The following is a 17192-nucleotide window of genomic DNA, read 5'->3' on the forward strand; positions in this document are numbered from 1 at the left end:
TGATAACATCTTCGTTGTTTTCTTCTGAAACTCTCATTTCCCTAAACACTGTTTACATATCTTTTAAGATACGAATACAATATGAAATAAATCGAAATTTGGAATATTTCTGTCGAAGTTGTAATACTAGCCACAACAAAATTTCTCTTTATCATGATTCCACAAGCGAAACGTTGCCGATTATCGAGGCAAAAAACTGTTCTCTACGATTCGATCATGCGCGCTGTGATTTATCATCAAAAGCTGGGGGCAGTTAGACTACTGGTACTTTTAGCATTATACTGTGACTTGGATGGCAGTGGCTGCGTCGCTACGTTCAGTCAAAAAAGCTGAAATCATTGCCCTGAAAGTGTGAAAGAGATTTTTGAAGCAACTAGACGGTATGTCAAATGTCAGTTGTCATGTCATTAAAAAAATAATGTAATCTTGTAGCCAGTTTGAAGAACAGTACTTTTTATGTTATGTTTGAACTAGTATGAAGTGTTTTCGATTGGAGTTTCTAAATCGATGGTCAAGAAAAAATTGGAGATATTTCACATTCCCAATATTTTCTTTTTCGTGATTATTATTAAGCAGTACTCAGAACCATAACCAATCTGAATGAAATCGCCCCGAAGCGCCAATTAATTTTTATTGTTGTATTCATTTTATTTTTAATGTCATAAATTATAAACCAATCTGAAAATAGCTGTCAGCTTTAAGTCAACATTGTCAACTGTGACGTGTGACAAATGTCTGGGATGACAGGACAGTGACGTGTAATATATGATTGTTTTAAGAGTACATAATTGTTTTCACGTTACCTTTAATAATGTTAGATTTATTTACAATTTTTAGTAAGGGAGGAATGGTATTATGGTGCTTCCAAAGTACCAGTCAACTATTCACCCCTTCTGTGAATGCATTGATACGAAATGTCATTTTACAGGTATGTTTCACTGAAATTTCTTAAAATATGTTGAGATTTTTACTACTTGTGAATTCGATTTCAAAACAGCAAATCTACATGATTCATGTTCAAGATTTCTTAGTGGAAGTTTGTATTTGAAGCTGCAATAATAATTTTAAGCTCATTACATTTAAAGTATTGATCTATGCTTTGCCCCATTTCTTTTTGTCTCAATATGTTATTGGAAGTATATGTCTTATTAATTCGTGAAATGTAGTTGAAGCAGTAGTGTTTCTTTTCTAGGAAAGAACTAATGTCAGCACTTTTGACCATAACGGATTGCTGCTCCAGTACAAACTGGACAATGAATTTGATTTGGTTTTTGTGGTGGCCTATCAAAAAATTCTACAGTTATCCTATGTCGATAAATTCCTTAATGACATACATTTAGAATTCAGAGATAAGTACAAAAATGAACTTTCCGATGGAAAGTACTTTCAAGATTTTGATTTTATGGGAGTATATGATTCCACGTTGAAAGCAGCTGAACAGTGGTCGAAAATTCAGTCGAAACAACCCAAGCAAATGAGAACCTTTGAAGACTCTTTCAAATCTAAAAAGACAGTAGCATCTATGATAGAGAGGAAAGGGGAAGAAAAACCAGTGAAGGCTGTAAAGAAGAAAGAGGTCAATTTTGCTACAGAAGGTTAAATATAGTTTCTTTTTGTCTTATAAATTATTAAAAGTTATACAAAATGAAAAAGGCCTAGAACTTCAAAGAAGTTTCTTATGTTGTTCTACATAATGGAAAATATCTTTATTACCACTTGAAAAAATCGAAATTATTCATCATAAAGGCTCAAACTATTTTTTGAAAAATTTTCAAGTAGACTCGTGTATTTTTGTCTGCTGATCATGAATCTGAAGTTCAAAACGTGCGCTCTGGCCTATTTTGTCTCTATTTTGTTTTTCTAGGATTATTTTTATTCCTTTATTGTGAAATGAACGATATCTTATTCACTTTTTTTTCAGAAAAAAGTATTAGTCTTCCATCTTCCCCAAAACCTGTAACAAATGGTTTCATAGATGAAGAAACTTTGGCAGCAAATAGGGCAAAATTGGCAAAGAAAATGCAGAAGAAAAAGCCTGATCCTAAGTAAGATATAGTTTGCATTCCATATGGGAATAAGAAAACATGAAGCAAAATGACATACTTTGCATACATATACAATGTGAATCTATACATATAAAACATGAATTTGCTTTTAGAAAAAGTCCTAAGAGTCCACAGTCGGAAAAGGCAGGCAAAAAACCTAGAAAATGGGATTTGGGTGGTAATAATAAAGATCTTGGGACTCTCGAGAGAACTACTGATAAACCAGAAGATATGAAAAGTAACTTCACTCCAGACACAGAGGTACTTGTCAGTTTATTTTTATGAAAGAATTCACATATTTTATTATTTTCTGCAAATACTTTTCAATCTGATAGTTGTAAGTTGAACAATTGTATAATGGAGACTTTATGTAGAAATAGAGAAAATTTGTCCAGGAATATAAAGTCAGCAGTACTAGTTTCATTATTTTTATACAGTTGATCAAATAGGAATGAGATGAATTTTGGATACCTAGTTTCAAAATTATGCATCAGATAAAAGTTTTGCCAGTATTGTGATTGTATTTTCTAATCAGTATGAGTTTTTTATTCAATTCATATTTGAATGGGAAAATGAACAGGGATGGTACAGTTACAACTAATACAATTATAACTGAGCTAGTTATAATCTAATTATTATGAACTTCATGATCAATAGTTTCGGATACATCCTCCAATATCAGAAAAAATTGGCCTTGAACTGGGTACACCCCAAGACTGTATCTTAAATTTGCTATTGTTCATTTTGTTTGTTAAAATTTACCACTGCACTCAAGTTAGGAAACAATATTCATGTATGCAGATAATACCTCAATAATTGTACATGGCAAAACATTACAAGACCAGTTGACACTGATTTACCTTTATCTGAATAATATAATAAATATACCAATATGTATTTTAATTTTCAATTCTTTTAAAAGATTGTGGGACAAATGAAGGGGATAATCAAAGATCTGGAAGTAGAATCTTCAGACGAAGAATATGAAGAAGAGGAAGAAGAAACCGCAACAAAACAGCCCGCCAATAAAACATCTTCCAAGGGTGGAATGTTTTCCATTTTCAAAGGTCTTGTTGGTTCGAAAAATCTCACCAAGTCTGACATGGCGCCTGTTTTGGAAAAAATGAAAGATCACCTCATATCCAAAAACGTCGCTGCTGACATTGCTATAAAGCTGTGCGAGTCCGTAGCAGTTAAATTGGAGGGTAAAGTCCTTGGAACTTTCGAGAGTGTTGCTTCTACTGTTAAAAGTACCTTGACCGATTCTTTGGTTCAGATTCTCAGCCCCAAGAGGAGGGTGGATATTCTGAGAGATTGTTTGGAGTCCCAGAAGCAGAACAAACCTTACGTCATGGCGTTTTGTGGGGTAAGAATGCAATTTATGGAATTTTTCTAGTTTATTTTCAATAAAATTTTTACTTTGAATGTGTCCATAATAATGAATGTTATAAATTTGGACTTTCATTCTTCAATTCGATATATGATTTATTATTAATTGATGGAAAGTGACAAATTTATGTCTTCTCTTCAAGGTGAACGGTGTTGGTAAATCGACCAACCTCGCGAAGATTTGTTTCTGGTTAATAGAAAACAACTTGGGCGTCCTGATAGCCGCCTGCGATACTTTCAGGGCGGGGGCTGTCGAACAACTACGCACTCACATGAGACATCTCAATGCTCTCCATCCACCTGAAAGGCATGGCGGCAGACAAATGGTCCAGCTGTATGAAAAAGGGTACGGTAAAGATGCTGCTGGAATCGCTATGGAAGCCATCAAATATGCCAGAGACTCTAGAATCGATGTTGTTTTGATTGATACGGCAGGGAGAATGCAGGTATATAGTAGAATAGAGTTTTATTTAACCATGTTACGTATCAATACATTTATGGCAGGTCACAGTATGTGAAGAGAAATATTGCAATAATAAATATAGTTTAAAAAACTAAAAAAATACGCTTTTAAAGACCATCGAAGTAAAAGTTATAAATAATTTTTTTTTTGAATAAGCTTGAAACAATAACGAACGAAAAATACTAGTAGACGAGCGCTTGATATACAAAAAATATGTCACAAAACGCCCACGCTTTTTTCCCAATAATAATGGTATTTTTCGTTCGTTATTGTTTTCAGCTTATTTAAAAAAATATTTTTAACTTTTCAGTTGGATGTTCTTTAAAAGATCCGCGAATAGATCAAATAACAATGTCGATATATCAAAGAGGTTATGTACAGCGCCATCTGCCCGCGAATAGATCAGGCAATAATCGATATACCAAGAAGTTATGTTCAGCGCCATCTGCCCGCGAATAGATCAAGCAATAATGTCGGCAATTCTGTCAAATACAGATTACTCAAAAACATTATACAAATTCAGGTTCAGAGAATTTTTGTTGCTAACAACTAGTCTGTGCCGTTAGGGATTCAATATATCTGCAGATCTTGTGGTATACTGATGTACACACATCTGAAAAGTCTAGGGATATTTTTAAAACTGGCAATAATTTTTTTTAGATCGCTTTAGGGAAAAAAGTTGAAGGGTGATTATTAAACGAATGTAACTTACAACAAAATTTATTAAATGGTCAAAAATACTGAGTGCGCATATAAGCAAAACTAAAAAAAAATATGGCTCTTCTTTGGCACCCCGAAAAAAAATCATAATACAAAAACAATTGGAATCAGTACAAAGTATGGCCTCCACGCTGGTTTATTACGGCCCTACATCTATCGTGCATTGACAAAATGAGATTGTCAATGTCTTGTTGAGGTACATTTGCTCATTCAGTGATTAAAAGCTCTCTCAATTGAAACGTTGTGTGAATGTTCCCCGTATGCGGAGTAATTCTTCGTTGAAGCATGTCCCACACATGCTCGATGGGATTCAGGTACGGTGATTGTGCTGGCAATGGCAATACATCAACTCCTTCGTTGGTGAGCCAGTCAGTCACTAGACGCGCGACATGTGGACAAGCATTATCGTGCATTAGGTGGAAGTTTTCACCAACAGCACCAGCAAACGGACGGACGATAGGTAGAAGAATGGTGTCGGGGTACTGTCGAGCTGTGAGGGAGTGATTTGGAAAAACGAGATCGGTTCTGCCGCCGATCATGATTCCGTCCCATAGTATTACTGTACCACCTCTGTATGTGTGGACTTCCTGGACGTGTCTCAAACGTTCATTATTTCCAGGTCGTCTCCACAGTCTTACTCGACGAGAATCTGCATGAAATCCAAATCTGGATTCGTCTGTAAACAAAACTGTGGCCCAATCATTTGCATCCCAGTTCTGATGTTCTTGACACCACTCTAATCTTCTACCGCGATTGCCTCTCGACAAAGGTGGACATCTAAGTGGCCTTCTGTTGTGGAGATCTGCTTCATGCAGTCGATTTCTGACAGTATCACGACCAATGGTTACCTGGTGCGTCTGCTGCAACACGTTAACCAACTCAGGTGCTGTGATTGTCGGTTGTCTTCTTGCGGTTAAGACCAAAAATCGGTCTTGAACTGCAATTGTAGCGCGTCCTCGCCCTGGATGTTGTTCGGCTGGACTGCCAGTTTCACGGAAACGCCGCCACAATCGACTGATAACACTTTGGGAGACCCCCAAACGAAGAGCTACATCATTTTGTCGTATGCCACCTAGAAGAAGCCCTACAGCTCTATTCATCTCAGCCAATGGTAAGTGATGGCGTTCCATGTTAAAGCACAATATTTCCAGTTTAATTGCTGAGCACGAACTGCATAGAATGTACAAACTCGACACTTTCAGATTATTCATTTTAGCCGAAAACCTACAGTTTGTAAAAAACTTGATAAAAGATTATTTACCGTTTTTGCAGGCTTTGTTCAACCCATAGAAATCTACAGGGTGGTCGAGTGTACCAATTTAATCGAAATTAAACGACCTTGATGATATTTAGTATGTTATAAAAATATCCCTAGACTTTTCCGATGTGTGTATATTGGAGTGTTTTTTTGGATTTATTTATGTTTTTATGTACCTCTAACAAAACGATGTATATCTATGATGAAGGCACAGGCATGATACCAAGCTGAATAAGGTGCTGATGACAGTATCCTACATTTGCTAAAAGACGAATGGCTTTTTTCTAACATCGAAATACCATTATTGCCTTACTTGAGTTGCCTCAAAGTAGAATACCCTATTAGGTATAGTATAGAATGAAATAAAAAGAAGTAAGATACTTTCAATATGTTTAGATTGGTTACTGGTTTGCATTTTCACAATCTACACAATCTACATGGCCGGACCAGTTTAACTGATTATTTTTCGTTCAATAAAATTGCCCAGGACTTATGCTTTGAGGAAATTTTATTTTTGAATATTATAAATTATGAACAAGCTCTTAGAGTTAAAGACAAAACCAACATTCTGGATGATTACTTCAACATACTTGTTTAATTTAGACTAGATGTTGGGAGGGTTATGCGGAAGAGCAACCATGTTGCTGGTAAATACAATTAAGGACACTTTCATGATTATGAAACAAATAATGGCTGCCTCATACGACCTGATAAGTTCATTCTACAGAAATCTGCAAAAAAAATTTTAGATGTCAATGTATATACCTTGTGAAGTACCGAGTGAAATACCAACAAAAACTTATTGACATACAAGTTTTTCAATTTTCACTCTCCTGTAGACTTGCTTGAAATGTTTTATACATACACTTGATGCAATATACAATTATTTCGGCTAGCTATGTATCCATAGAAACAGTGAAATGATGTGCGTTTGATAACTTTGTCAAATTCTCCATTTTCTAGGATAACGAACCCCTGATGAGAGCTCTCACCAAACTCATCAAAGTCAACGAACCTGATCTGGTTCTTTTCGTAGGAGAGGCTCTGGTTGGGAACGAAGCTGTGGACCAGTTAGTGAAATTTAACCAGGCTTTAGCCGACTATTCTTCCAATACTAATCCCCATATCATCGATGGAATCGTGTTGACCAAATTCGATACAATTGACGATAAGGTGAGTTGTTGAAAGTCAAATTCTTCCGAATGTTTGTAAAAAGTCTTGAAACAGAATGAAGATAAAGAATGAAATGTTTCAATCAGGCCCTATCAGTTATTTAAAAATGGTGCATTTTGATTTTTTCCAGGTCGGAGCTGCAATTTCAATGACTTACATAACTGGTCAACCAATTGTTTTTGTCGGCACTGGGCAGACTTATACAGATCTCAAAGCGCTGAACGCTCGTGCTGTGGTGCATTCTCTCATGAAGTGATAGAAGAAATTGTTCTGTGAATATAGGGGAAGGGAAGGGGGTTATTTTTACAGTTGATGTTATTGATTGGTGTTTGTTGGATTATACAATGTTTACTGATTTGTTCCATTATACAAATAAGTTGTCGATATTTTCTTGATTTTATTTATTTTATCACATTTTTGAGTCATTAAAGAAAGAACTTTTTTGCATCTTGTGTTTTATTTCGGTTAGAATGAAATCTGATGAAGTTAGATGTGTAGTTGAAAAAATCGACGAACGTTTCCATTTTTCGAGTTTACTTCAAGGAAAAAGGTTATTCGATAGGCAAAATTTGCCTAGATGCCTAGATAGGTATGAGCAGAATTTTAGCTCTAGTCCTATTACTAGTAATTAATCCAACCACTTTTGTGAGCAAAATGTAGAGAAATTTACTGGGAACTATTACTTAATAATAATCGGCTTCATTCATCGACAAGAGTAATGAAGAATAAAGTAGCAGATACAATAAAAAATAAAAGGCGAAGTTCAGCTTGAGCTGTTTCAGTTCAATCTACTGGATAAACTGAAAAGTTCTCAGGCTAACACACAGATGGCGTTACAAGTATCAAATCCATTAACTTTTAAATAACTCTAACCTTTAAAAGACCCGTGTACAAATTTCACAGCTGTGGGACTATCAGTTTGTGGAATAGAACATTTGGAGTGAAGCAATTCGTGTTAGTTTGAAGATGGGTGAAAAGGAATATCGTGTGTTTGTCAAGCCAAGGCTTGACAAACATTCGTACTTTGCACCAGGAAAGTCAACCGTTGGAAAGTGGTTTGCTAAGTTTAAACGGGTGACATATCACTAACTTCGTACTCTGGTGACCGGCTCCAGGCATAACGTTGTGTTGCACAATGAAACTCTGAAAGAGCTTAATATGAGGTACTTTTGTGCTTCAAAATCAAACGCGCATGATCATGAATATAGAATATAGTAATGAAATGTGAGGTTGAAATCTTCAGAATGTGAGTCTCGTTAAGATTCACTCAGTACCTCATTACGGAAGCGCAGAAGGGCCACATATTTTTATTATTTGTTTTTTGGACATTGAATCTCGACATTTCGACTTTAATCTCGAAATTTCGACTTCAATCTCGAAATTTCAACTTCAATCTCGAAATTTCAACTTTGAATCTCGAAATTTCGACTTTTATCTCGAAATTTCGACTTTAATCTCGTAATTTCGACTTTTATCTCGAAGTCGAAATTTTGAGATTAAAGTCGAAATTTCGAGATAAAAGTCGAAATTTCGGAAGCGCAGAAGGGCCACATATTTTTATTATTTGTTCATTGGAAATTACGACTTTGAATCTCAAAATTTCGACTTTTACCTCGAAATTTTGACTTTAATCTCAAAATTTCAACTTTTATCTCGAAATTTCGACTTTTATCTAGAAATTTCGTCTTTATTCTCGAAATTTCGACTTTAATCTCGAAATTTCGACTTTGAATCTCGAAATTTCGAATTTTATCTCGAAATTTCGGAAGCGCAGAAGGGCCACATATTTTTATCACTTGTTCCTTGGAAATTACGACTTCGAATCTCGAAATTTCGACTTTTGTCTCGAAATTTCGACTTTAATCTCGAAATTTCGACTTTAATCTCGAAATTTCGACTTCAATTTCGAAATTTTGACTTTGAATCTCAAAATTTCGAATTTCATCTTTTATCTCGAAGTCGAAATTTCGAGATTAAAGTCGAAATTACAAGATTAAAGTCGAAATTTCGAGATTAAAGTCGAAATTTCGAAATTCAAAGTCGTAATTTTCAAGAAACAAATAATAAAAATATGTGGCCCTTCTGCACTTCCGTGCAGAAGTAATACTTTCGAAATAACAAGATTAAAGTCCAAATTACGAGTTCAAAGTCGAAATTTCGAGATTAAAGTCGAAATTTCGAGATTAAAGTTGAAATTTCGAGATTAAAATCGAAATTTCGAGATTGAAGTCGAAATTTCGAGATTAAAGTCGAAATTTAGAGTTTGAAGTCGTAATTTTGAAATTGAAGTCAAAATTTCGAGATAAAAGTCGAAATTTCGAGATTTAAAATCGTAATTTCCAAGAAACAAATAATAAAAATATGTGGCCCTTCTGCGCTTCTGTACATTTCGATGAAAACGATACTGTTTCTGACGTGTGTTGCAACTCGCGTAGATGTCGCTTCCACAGTGAATTGATTAATATTATCTAAAGAATACTTACCAGTAGCTAAATATTTCATAAAAGTTCTTATGGAAGCTCATATATGATGTAGACAATTACAAAGCTCAATGAGACAAACACCAAAATGTAAATTCCTCGCACTCGACGCGAGTTTTTCTGACAAATACATCTTCAAGAGAAGAATTTATGAAGTATCAGTTCTACTCCTGACGATATTAACTGGGCTATATTTGACAGATTCGGCTTTCATACCACAGGTTGCGGTCATTCCTATGACTACTGCTTGCCAAACCCAGCGGGTTATATCGTACTGGTCAGCTGCTGAAGTGTTCAATGAAAACTTCGCAAAATCCACAATTCGACCACTAACACAAGCAGATGGTTCAATTGCAACAACAGCAATAGAAAAGCAAATCTACTAGCTGAACAATTTGCGTCATACTCCACTCGATTTTCTGGAAAAGACACCACTCACCCTTCCCACTCTAGAATCCAATCAGGTGAATTCTGAAACAGCTCAACATAACAAGGCGTCTGGTGCTGATGAAGTGCTTGTCATCGTACTTAAAAAGTGCGCCAATGGACTCGCACCAGTATTTTGCAGACTTTTCAACCTGTTTTACGAGGAAGAGGTTTTCCTTCTTGTAAGAAGATTGTTCGCCTTCAGCCTATTCCCTGAAAGGGCAAGAAAAATCTTCCAAATAACTATAGCCCAGTCGCTTTACTACCAGTGATGTCAAAAATCATGGATAAAGTCGTAAACCACCACATCTTCAAATATTTGGAAGGCTTCAACATCTTGAACGATCATCAGTATGGCTTTCGGAAACAAAGGTCAACAGGCGACCTTCTACCGTATGTCACCCATATTTGGAATAACGCAACCGAGAAACATGGAGAATCAAGAGCTGTTGTGCTTGATATTTCTAAAGCCTTTGACCGTGTGTGTCATAAAGGTTTGCTAGCCGAACTTCAATGCTATGTCTTGTCGGATCATTTTTGTGTATGTCTCTTCAGCTTTGAATTGAATTCCGAGACATCGGATGCACATCTTCAACGGCAGCAGGAGGTTGCATATCTCAATGGTGCTCTAGAAGTGATTTTGAATTGGGCTGAAAGTAACCAGGTTCGATTTTATGCTATGACGTACTTTTGTGCTTCAAAATCAAACGCGCATGATCATGAATATAGAATATAGTAATGAAATGTGAGGTTGAAATCTTCAGAATGTGAGTCTCGTTAAGATTCACTCAGTACCTCATTACAGAAGCGCAGAAGGGCCACATATTTTTATTATTTGTTTCTTGGAAATCCAGAAAAGAGCCATCTGCCTTATTGGATATGTTAACACTACCACCAACACCGCTACATATCAGAAATATGCAACGGACTATGGCTGTCCATTGTTTTGAGGTTCAACTCAGTACACCTCGAACTCTTCAAGAACTCTTCCATTTGGGGGACTGCGTTAATGTGGAATAAACTTTCTGAGAACGTTTTCCTAAATGAATTTAATCTCCAGAGGTTTAAATCCAATGTGAATCGTTACTTTCTCACAGGCACAGCTCTTAGAGAGCCTTAAGGAATTTCCAGTAGTGCTTGTGATTTGTCCTTGAAAAAACTGTAGATATTATGTGATAATAATTTTATTTTTCAAGAGTGAAATAAAAAGTCAAAATAGCATTTTCATAAGTTACATTTATTATAATTATCACATAATGATTTGCATATATTTAGTAGATTACAATTGACATATTTGTATTATTGTCACAAACTGGACCCGAAAAATAAACTCTTTGAATATTGACATGTTATTATGAAACTACCTGTATATTATTGTAATTGCTTTTGATTTTGCAGATTGTTGAAATTCACTCATAACTTTTTTCCATGCTTCTGGCTCAATTATTTTCCAATACATTGAAAATGACATGTTGAAATCAGTGAAATTAATAAATATCAGGAGCATTCAGTAATTCAACAATAAAATCTACTCACATAGTTGAACCATGATATTTCTCTATAATTACTCTTGTGCAAATCGCACGAGCTCAACGTCATCGCATATTTATTTGGAAACTATGTTAATTAACTCAATTGGCACTGGCTTTTGATGAAATATTCAAACATTCGTACATTTTGTAGGCACACGCTTGCAAAAAGAATTAACATATTATTTATAACCAAAATAATATGTATTCTGGGTATTTTAAATTATATATATATATATATATATATATATATATATATATATATATATATATATATATATATATATATATATATATATATATTTATATATATGTATATATAATTTTTTTTCTGAAAAGTATCCAAAAATAATAGAATCGTGTCTGGTTTCCATTTGAAAAAATCGTGTTTCATCAGTTTTCTCGATGCTATATTTTAGGTGGAAGTTTCGACCACCCTGTAAATTATTTTCGAAAATTCGATAGACCTGTTCATGACTTGATTCTTAAGGTGCGATTCTGTGAAATTTCACATTTTCAGCTGTTACTGTCTGAGTTATGCTTTTTTCGGAGTGGTGCTGTAACTGTCAAATTTTTCAGACAAAAATTAATATCTCGAAAATTAACAAATTTGAGTATAGGCATTGTTATACAAAGTGGGCCTAAAATGTGCTGAGAAATTAAAAAATGTAATAAAATGCAGGGTGTTCTATTTGAAATGAGGAAGTTGCCCTCAACCTCCGGTATAACAGAAAGGGACCGAAAGTTGAGAATATTTCAGTTGAGAAGGACATTTTGTAAAAACCACTACCACAAAATTTCAAGTTTTCGTTTTGAATCGTTCTCCATATATTCCTAACGAACGCTCGTCATGAAAGACCCTGTATATTGTCGTTAATCAAACGGTTTATATTCTCAGATGAAGCGACAGATTTTTTAAACATTTCTCATCTTTCATCGTTTTTTACGTTTATAAATTCACGCCATTTTATTTGTAAACCTTATTTTGGTGAGTTTTTTCCACATGTTCTTTTACTTTATTGTTTGCTTCAACTTTTATTTCTAGATAGCGGGTCAAGTTTAGACACATCAACAAAACATCAACTGTTCCTAAGCCGAGATCATCCACAGGGAGAAACACTGGTTTAACAGAAAGTTCAAAGACGCTGCATAGATGTTGTCCAATGACTCCTTCAGCCAAGCTAGCGTAGAGGTACAAAATGAATGAAAACCTTTAATCAAACGCAAAAACTGTCAAATATTGTAACTTTTTGTTTAAAATGGTCTGTCACGAAACTTAATGTCACAAACCAAATTGTATGCGGGCGAAGCCGCGGACAACAATTAGTGATGAATCAAGAATAATTCAACAGAAAACTCAAGTTGGATAACTCTCTCTCCAAATACTGAAGGAGAATATTGATGTTTTTAGAATGCACATCAGTGAAAATTACATTGCAGGTGAATTTTATGTATATTCAATACTTATGTTTTCTCAGTTAACTCTGAAACTTGATTACAATTTCAGTCGTCATCAATTTGATTTGAATACCTCGATGAGTAGCTGCTGTTCACATTTCGCTTCTGAATTTCCTCTTTTGCCATCAGAAAATCGACATCCAAAAACATCATCCTTCGATTCTCTGCTGCAGACAGGATAAGTTAATTACGATTCAATTTCTACTGAAACATTCGATAATGTACTAAATGGAACATTTTAGCGATTACTAACCCAACTCTATCTGAAGGCAGGAAATGAGTTTGCGATATGAGCATCAGTTTGCCCTCAAATGATTTTGAATATTCAGTCGCGTAAACCGTCTTAGTAACCTTTAGGATGTTTTTTAGAATGTTAGAAATATGCTGGGCATGAATTAATAATAGTAATAATAATAATTATCGACTTTATTCATCGACAAGAGTAATAACATACAAAAGCAAACAAAACGATGAAAGGCAAAGTACAGCTTGAGCTGTTTTTCAAGTTAACCTAATTGAAAGGACACAAATATACACAAGATTCAAAAAGTTAACTTATGAAAGAATATTTGAAAGAGCCAAACTGCAATAACATATCACAACAGAGAGTATTAACAGTATCCAATTGAACTATACAGCTGATTTCAAGTGCAGTTTCAGTTTCTTCCTGAAGTTATTCAACGTGTAGTGTCTGAACTCACTGGGAAGTGTATAATAGAGGACAACTGAATTATACAGTGGTTTTCTTTAATGTCCCCCCGCCCCTTTTATTTTTTGAACGGGTCAAATAAAAAAATTCAAATTTGGGATAATGAAATTAATGCATGAATACTTTATTTTGAAGTGATATTGACCAATGAAATTTTCAAGATGGCGACTGAGCGCCATTTTGTTGAGTTGACCCGTTCAAAAAATAAAAAGGGGGGACATTAAAGAAATGCACGGCATATGAAATTTCGAGTGAAACAAGTTGTGGAGCGTTTGGGTATGATGAATTAACCACGATGTCTGCTTTTAGAGTGATTCTGTGTTTCAAATGTTACATATCTTTCAAATAAATCAGTAGGTTTCCATCAATAGATAAACTTGAGTCTGAGCTAGCCAGACTCCTCAAATTAGGCTGAGATGTGATCAAAATTTCTCACACCATACATTTCAATACTGCCAGGTAAATGATTTAACATCTCAAGACCATTATACTGTTAAAAATATCCCCTAAAAAAATAACACTGGCCGCCGCTGGTTGTCATTAATCAATTGTGACGTGCTCAACTCTACGTGCGCTCGTTGCCGTTCTAGACGTGGCATTGCTTCGAGAATAAAGCTACCGTCTTCGATGGAATTCCTGCGAATTTTCTATCGCTTTCGTTTACCGCATATAAACGCTACCCACGAGCATGTCGATATAGTGAAGTTTCTCGAACAGTGCAGTGCAAAGCGATCTCATAAGACAATAGACATTTGAATAACAGTTTAGTTAAAGTGTTTCGTAGTAGTAACAGTAAAATAAAGTTGAGTTTGATCACTCTACACCGTAGTCAATTATTATTGAAACCACACAGAAAACGTAACAATACTATAAGGAGTCTTTGACTAGCGTACAGGCTGTTATGGCTAATTTTAGGTTTCCAGCTTGACGAAGGGCATAATTAATGGAATAGCCGCAACTTGAAATGCACATTCTGTTCCCGGACGAAACTAATTTTCCGAGGAATACCATTCATAATATCCATAACAATCATTTATGGGCGGAAGAAAATCCCTATGCCATAAAAGAAACCCATTTCAATCCCGAAACTTCGGGTAATGTATGGGCATGAATTATTGGTAACCACTTTATTGGACCATTCTTATTACCTAAACTCTCGACAGACAGTCTCACTTCAACAACCACTGCCGCTGCTACTCAGAAATATACCCTTGGCATGATGGTGCATCGTGCATCACACATTTCAGTTTAGTGATCCACAAACCATATTGTTGGATTGGCCGTGGTGTGCCTCAAAAGTGGCCACCAAGGTCTCCAGACCTCAATAGCTTATACTCCTTTTCACCCATATGTGGACATCTAAAGATGCTATAGTACACAAGTTCAATCAACACTAGAGAGAAATTACAGTACAGAAGTGTTCTGGGTCTATCATAGCCTTGGATGTGCCTTCACGGGCTGGAACATCGGCCTCCTCATTGACCCTGTGACCCTCTTGTCCGGGTACCCAAGCTAGAGTGACCCTATTTTGTGTACTTAGCTCCTCGATTGCCCTCAGACAACTTCTCACCAGTCTTGAGGAGACTTGAAATGAGCTGAGCGCCTTGATTGCCACCTGGCTGTCGGAGAAAATGGCAATGGTGACCTTCTGCGTGTTCAATTCCCCTATACAGAGTTCGATAGCCGCTACTTCTGCCTGGAACCCAGTTGCATTATGTCCGAGGTTGAGTGAAATTCTCGTTTTAGCTCTGCCTCCGTATACACTGGCTCCCACTCCTTCTTGAGTCTTTGAACCATCTGTTTGATTGATTGAATATACTTTATCGTCCAAAGAAAAAATCTTGTTGACAAAGTTAGTGAATAAATATAAAAGAATATATAAATGTCCTATGAATATAAAAATATAGATAAAATATATTGTAAACTAAAGTATAAAAACACTCAGTGAAAAATCACAAACAATGGTTGAAACATACATACACATAAAACATGCTAGGTTGAAAATGATCGGTTTAGAACTCAGTCAAACTGGAATAGGGTCTACTACTCAAAATTGAATTTTTTTGCATGCTCTGACGAGTTTTATAGTGATGGGTGGTAACCTCAAGTTTCACAAGATATTTCTTAATTGAACACACTGTTTCCAGAATGAAAAGAGCTACAACCGTCAATTTTTTTTTATCTATAAACAGTTGCCTGCATGAGTCACGAGGTTTAGCTTTGCACAAGTATCGTAAAGCTGTCTTCTGTAATACAAATACAGACTCCAGCAAATTAAGGCTACACACACCACAAAAAGGTATACCGTACCTTGAGAGTGAGACTCTACCAAAGCGTGATATGCTGTTTTCGCAGTATTCCCAGTTTTCTAGCAGTAACTCTCACGGCATAACAGCTGGTGGAAATATTACTGATGTGAGCGTCACGTTTCAGTCCACCGTCTATATACAGTCCCAGAAATTCAGTACACTCTCTGTTCTCAATGATACCGCTCGCTACAGATAAATTCTGAAGTGAACATTTGAAAGTCATAATATTTGTTTCAGAAATATTAAGGAAGAGTCGATTGGAATCACACCAAGACTTGATTTTTTGTATATCATGAGCTATTGTCTCATTGAGTATATCTATACCTTTACTATACCACAATACAGTGGTGTCGTCAGCGAAAAGAGTGAATGTTCCAGATATACTTATGCTCATCGAATCGTTAAATCGTTAATATACAACAGGAACAATATGGGACCGAGAACCGATCCCTGTGGTACACCAGTATTTATTTCAATGCTGCTTGAACATTTAATCGTTTTCACAATCTGACTGCGACCATTGAGATATGACTCAAACTACCGTAGTGGTATCCCTCTACATCCATAGATATTCAGCTTACTTAGCAGTATTTTATGATCAACGCAGTCAAACGCATTTATAACGTCACAAAACACTGCTGCAGTAGCATCTCCATCATTCATATTGGAATACACCCCAAACAGGAAAGAAAATATTGCATCATGCGTGTTCTTGTTGCTTTGGAATCCAAATTGATTTTTCCTTATAATGTTATGACGAAGGAGAAATTCATTGAGTCTTTTCTTAACTAGTTTTTCAATTCAAGTTTTTTCCGCTTTTACCGGTGGACCGTTTTGCTAGTCCTCTCTACTTGGTATGATGATTTTGAAATCTTTTTGAAAGTTTTACTAGGGAACTGTGTTATCCACGGGCATACCTAGTATTGGATCTGCCTTCAGTTCATTGTACAGATTCAAGTATTCTGCACCGTGTGACTGGCTGATTGGGGTTTGTTCCTGCATTAGCCTGTCTGTCCCCAGTCGAGCTTTTCTTTGTATGTAGATGTGAAATGGTGCCACGTTAGTTATGTTTATGTTGTTAGTTGTTGTAATGTTTCAATTTTTCAATTAGATCACTATGATATTTGTTTAGTTAACGTTTCTTTTACTCAAAAATAGCGCGTTACAGGAAAATCTCAAGAGAGATATCTTTTGTTAGAAATTGTACGGGGGATTCAAAAATAGTTCAACGTA

At 35.6% G+C, this 17192-nt stretch overlaps 1 protein-coding gene across 1 annotated transcript; it reads left to right on the top strand.

The window, feature by feature from the left end:
• The first annotated feature begins 729 nt into the window (after positions 1 to 729).
• On the top strand, positions 730 to 7495 carry SrpRalpha (Signal recognition particle receptor alpha). The gene is made up of 8 exons (XM_074176159.1): positions 730 to 928; positions 1193 to 1595; positions 1922 to 2045; positions 2159 to 2306; positions 2968 to 3411; positions 3578 to 3880; positions 6839 to 7048; positions 7179 to 7495. Exons 1-8 carry the CDS (start codon positions 812 to 814, stop codon positions 7302 to 7304), a joined length of 1875 nt encoding a protein of 624 aa, XP_074032260.1. The 5' UTR covers positions 730 to 811; the 3' UTR covers positions 7305 to 7495.
• Positions 7496 to 17192: the final 9697 nt, after the last annotated feature.

This window comes from Leptinotarsa decemlineata, unplaced genomic scaffold, assembly GCF_025532065.1.
Source record: "Leptinotarsa decemlineata unplaced genomic scaffold, Ldec_3_MD MMD2_tig00001621_RagTag_RagTag, whole genome shotgun sequence".
NCBI lineage: Eukaryota > Metazoa > Arthropoda > Insecta > Coleoptera > Chrysomelidae > Leptinotarsa > Leptinotarsa decemlineata.

Coding starts and splice junctions, on each gene's coding strand:
- SrpRalpha (XM_074176159.1), top strand. CDS start 812: ATGTTAGATTTATTTACAATTTTTAGTAAGGGAGGAATGGTATTATGG. Junction 2,046..2,158: donor AAGAAAAAGCCTGATCCTAA/GTAAGATATAGT, acceptor ATTTGCTTTTAG/AAAAAGTCCTAAGAGTCCAC. Junction 3,881..6,838: donor ATACGGCAGGGAGAATGCAG/GTATATAGTAGA, acceptor TCCATTTTCTAG/GATAACGAACCCCTGATGAG.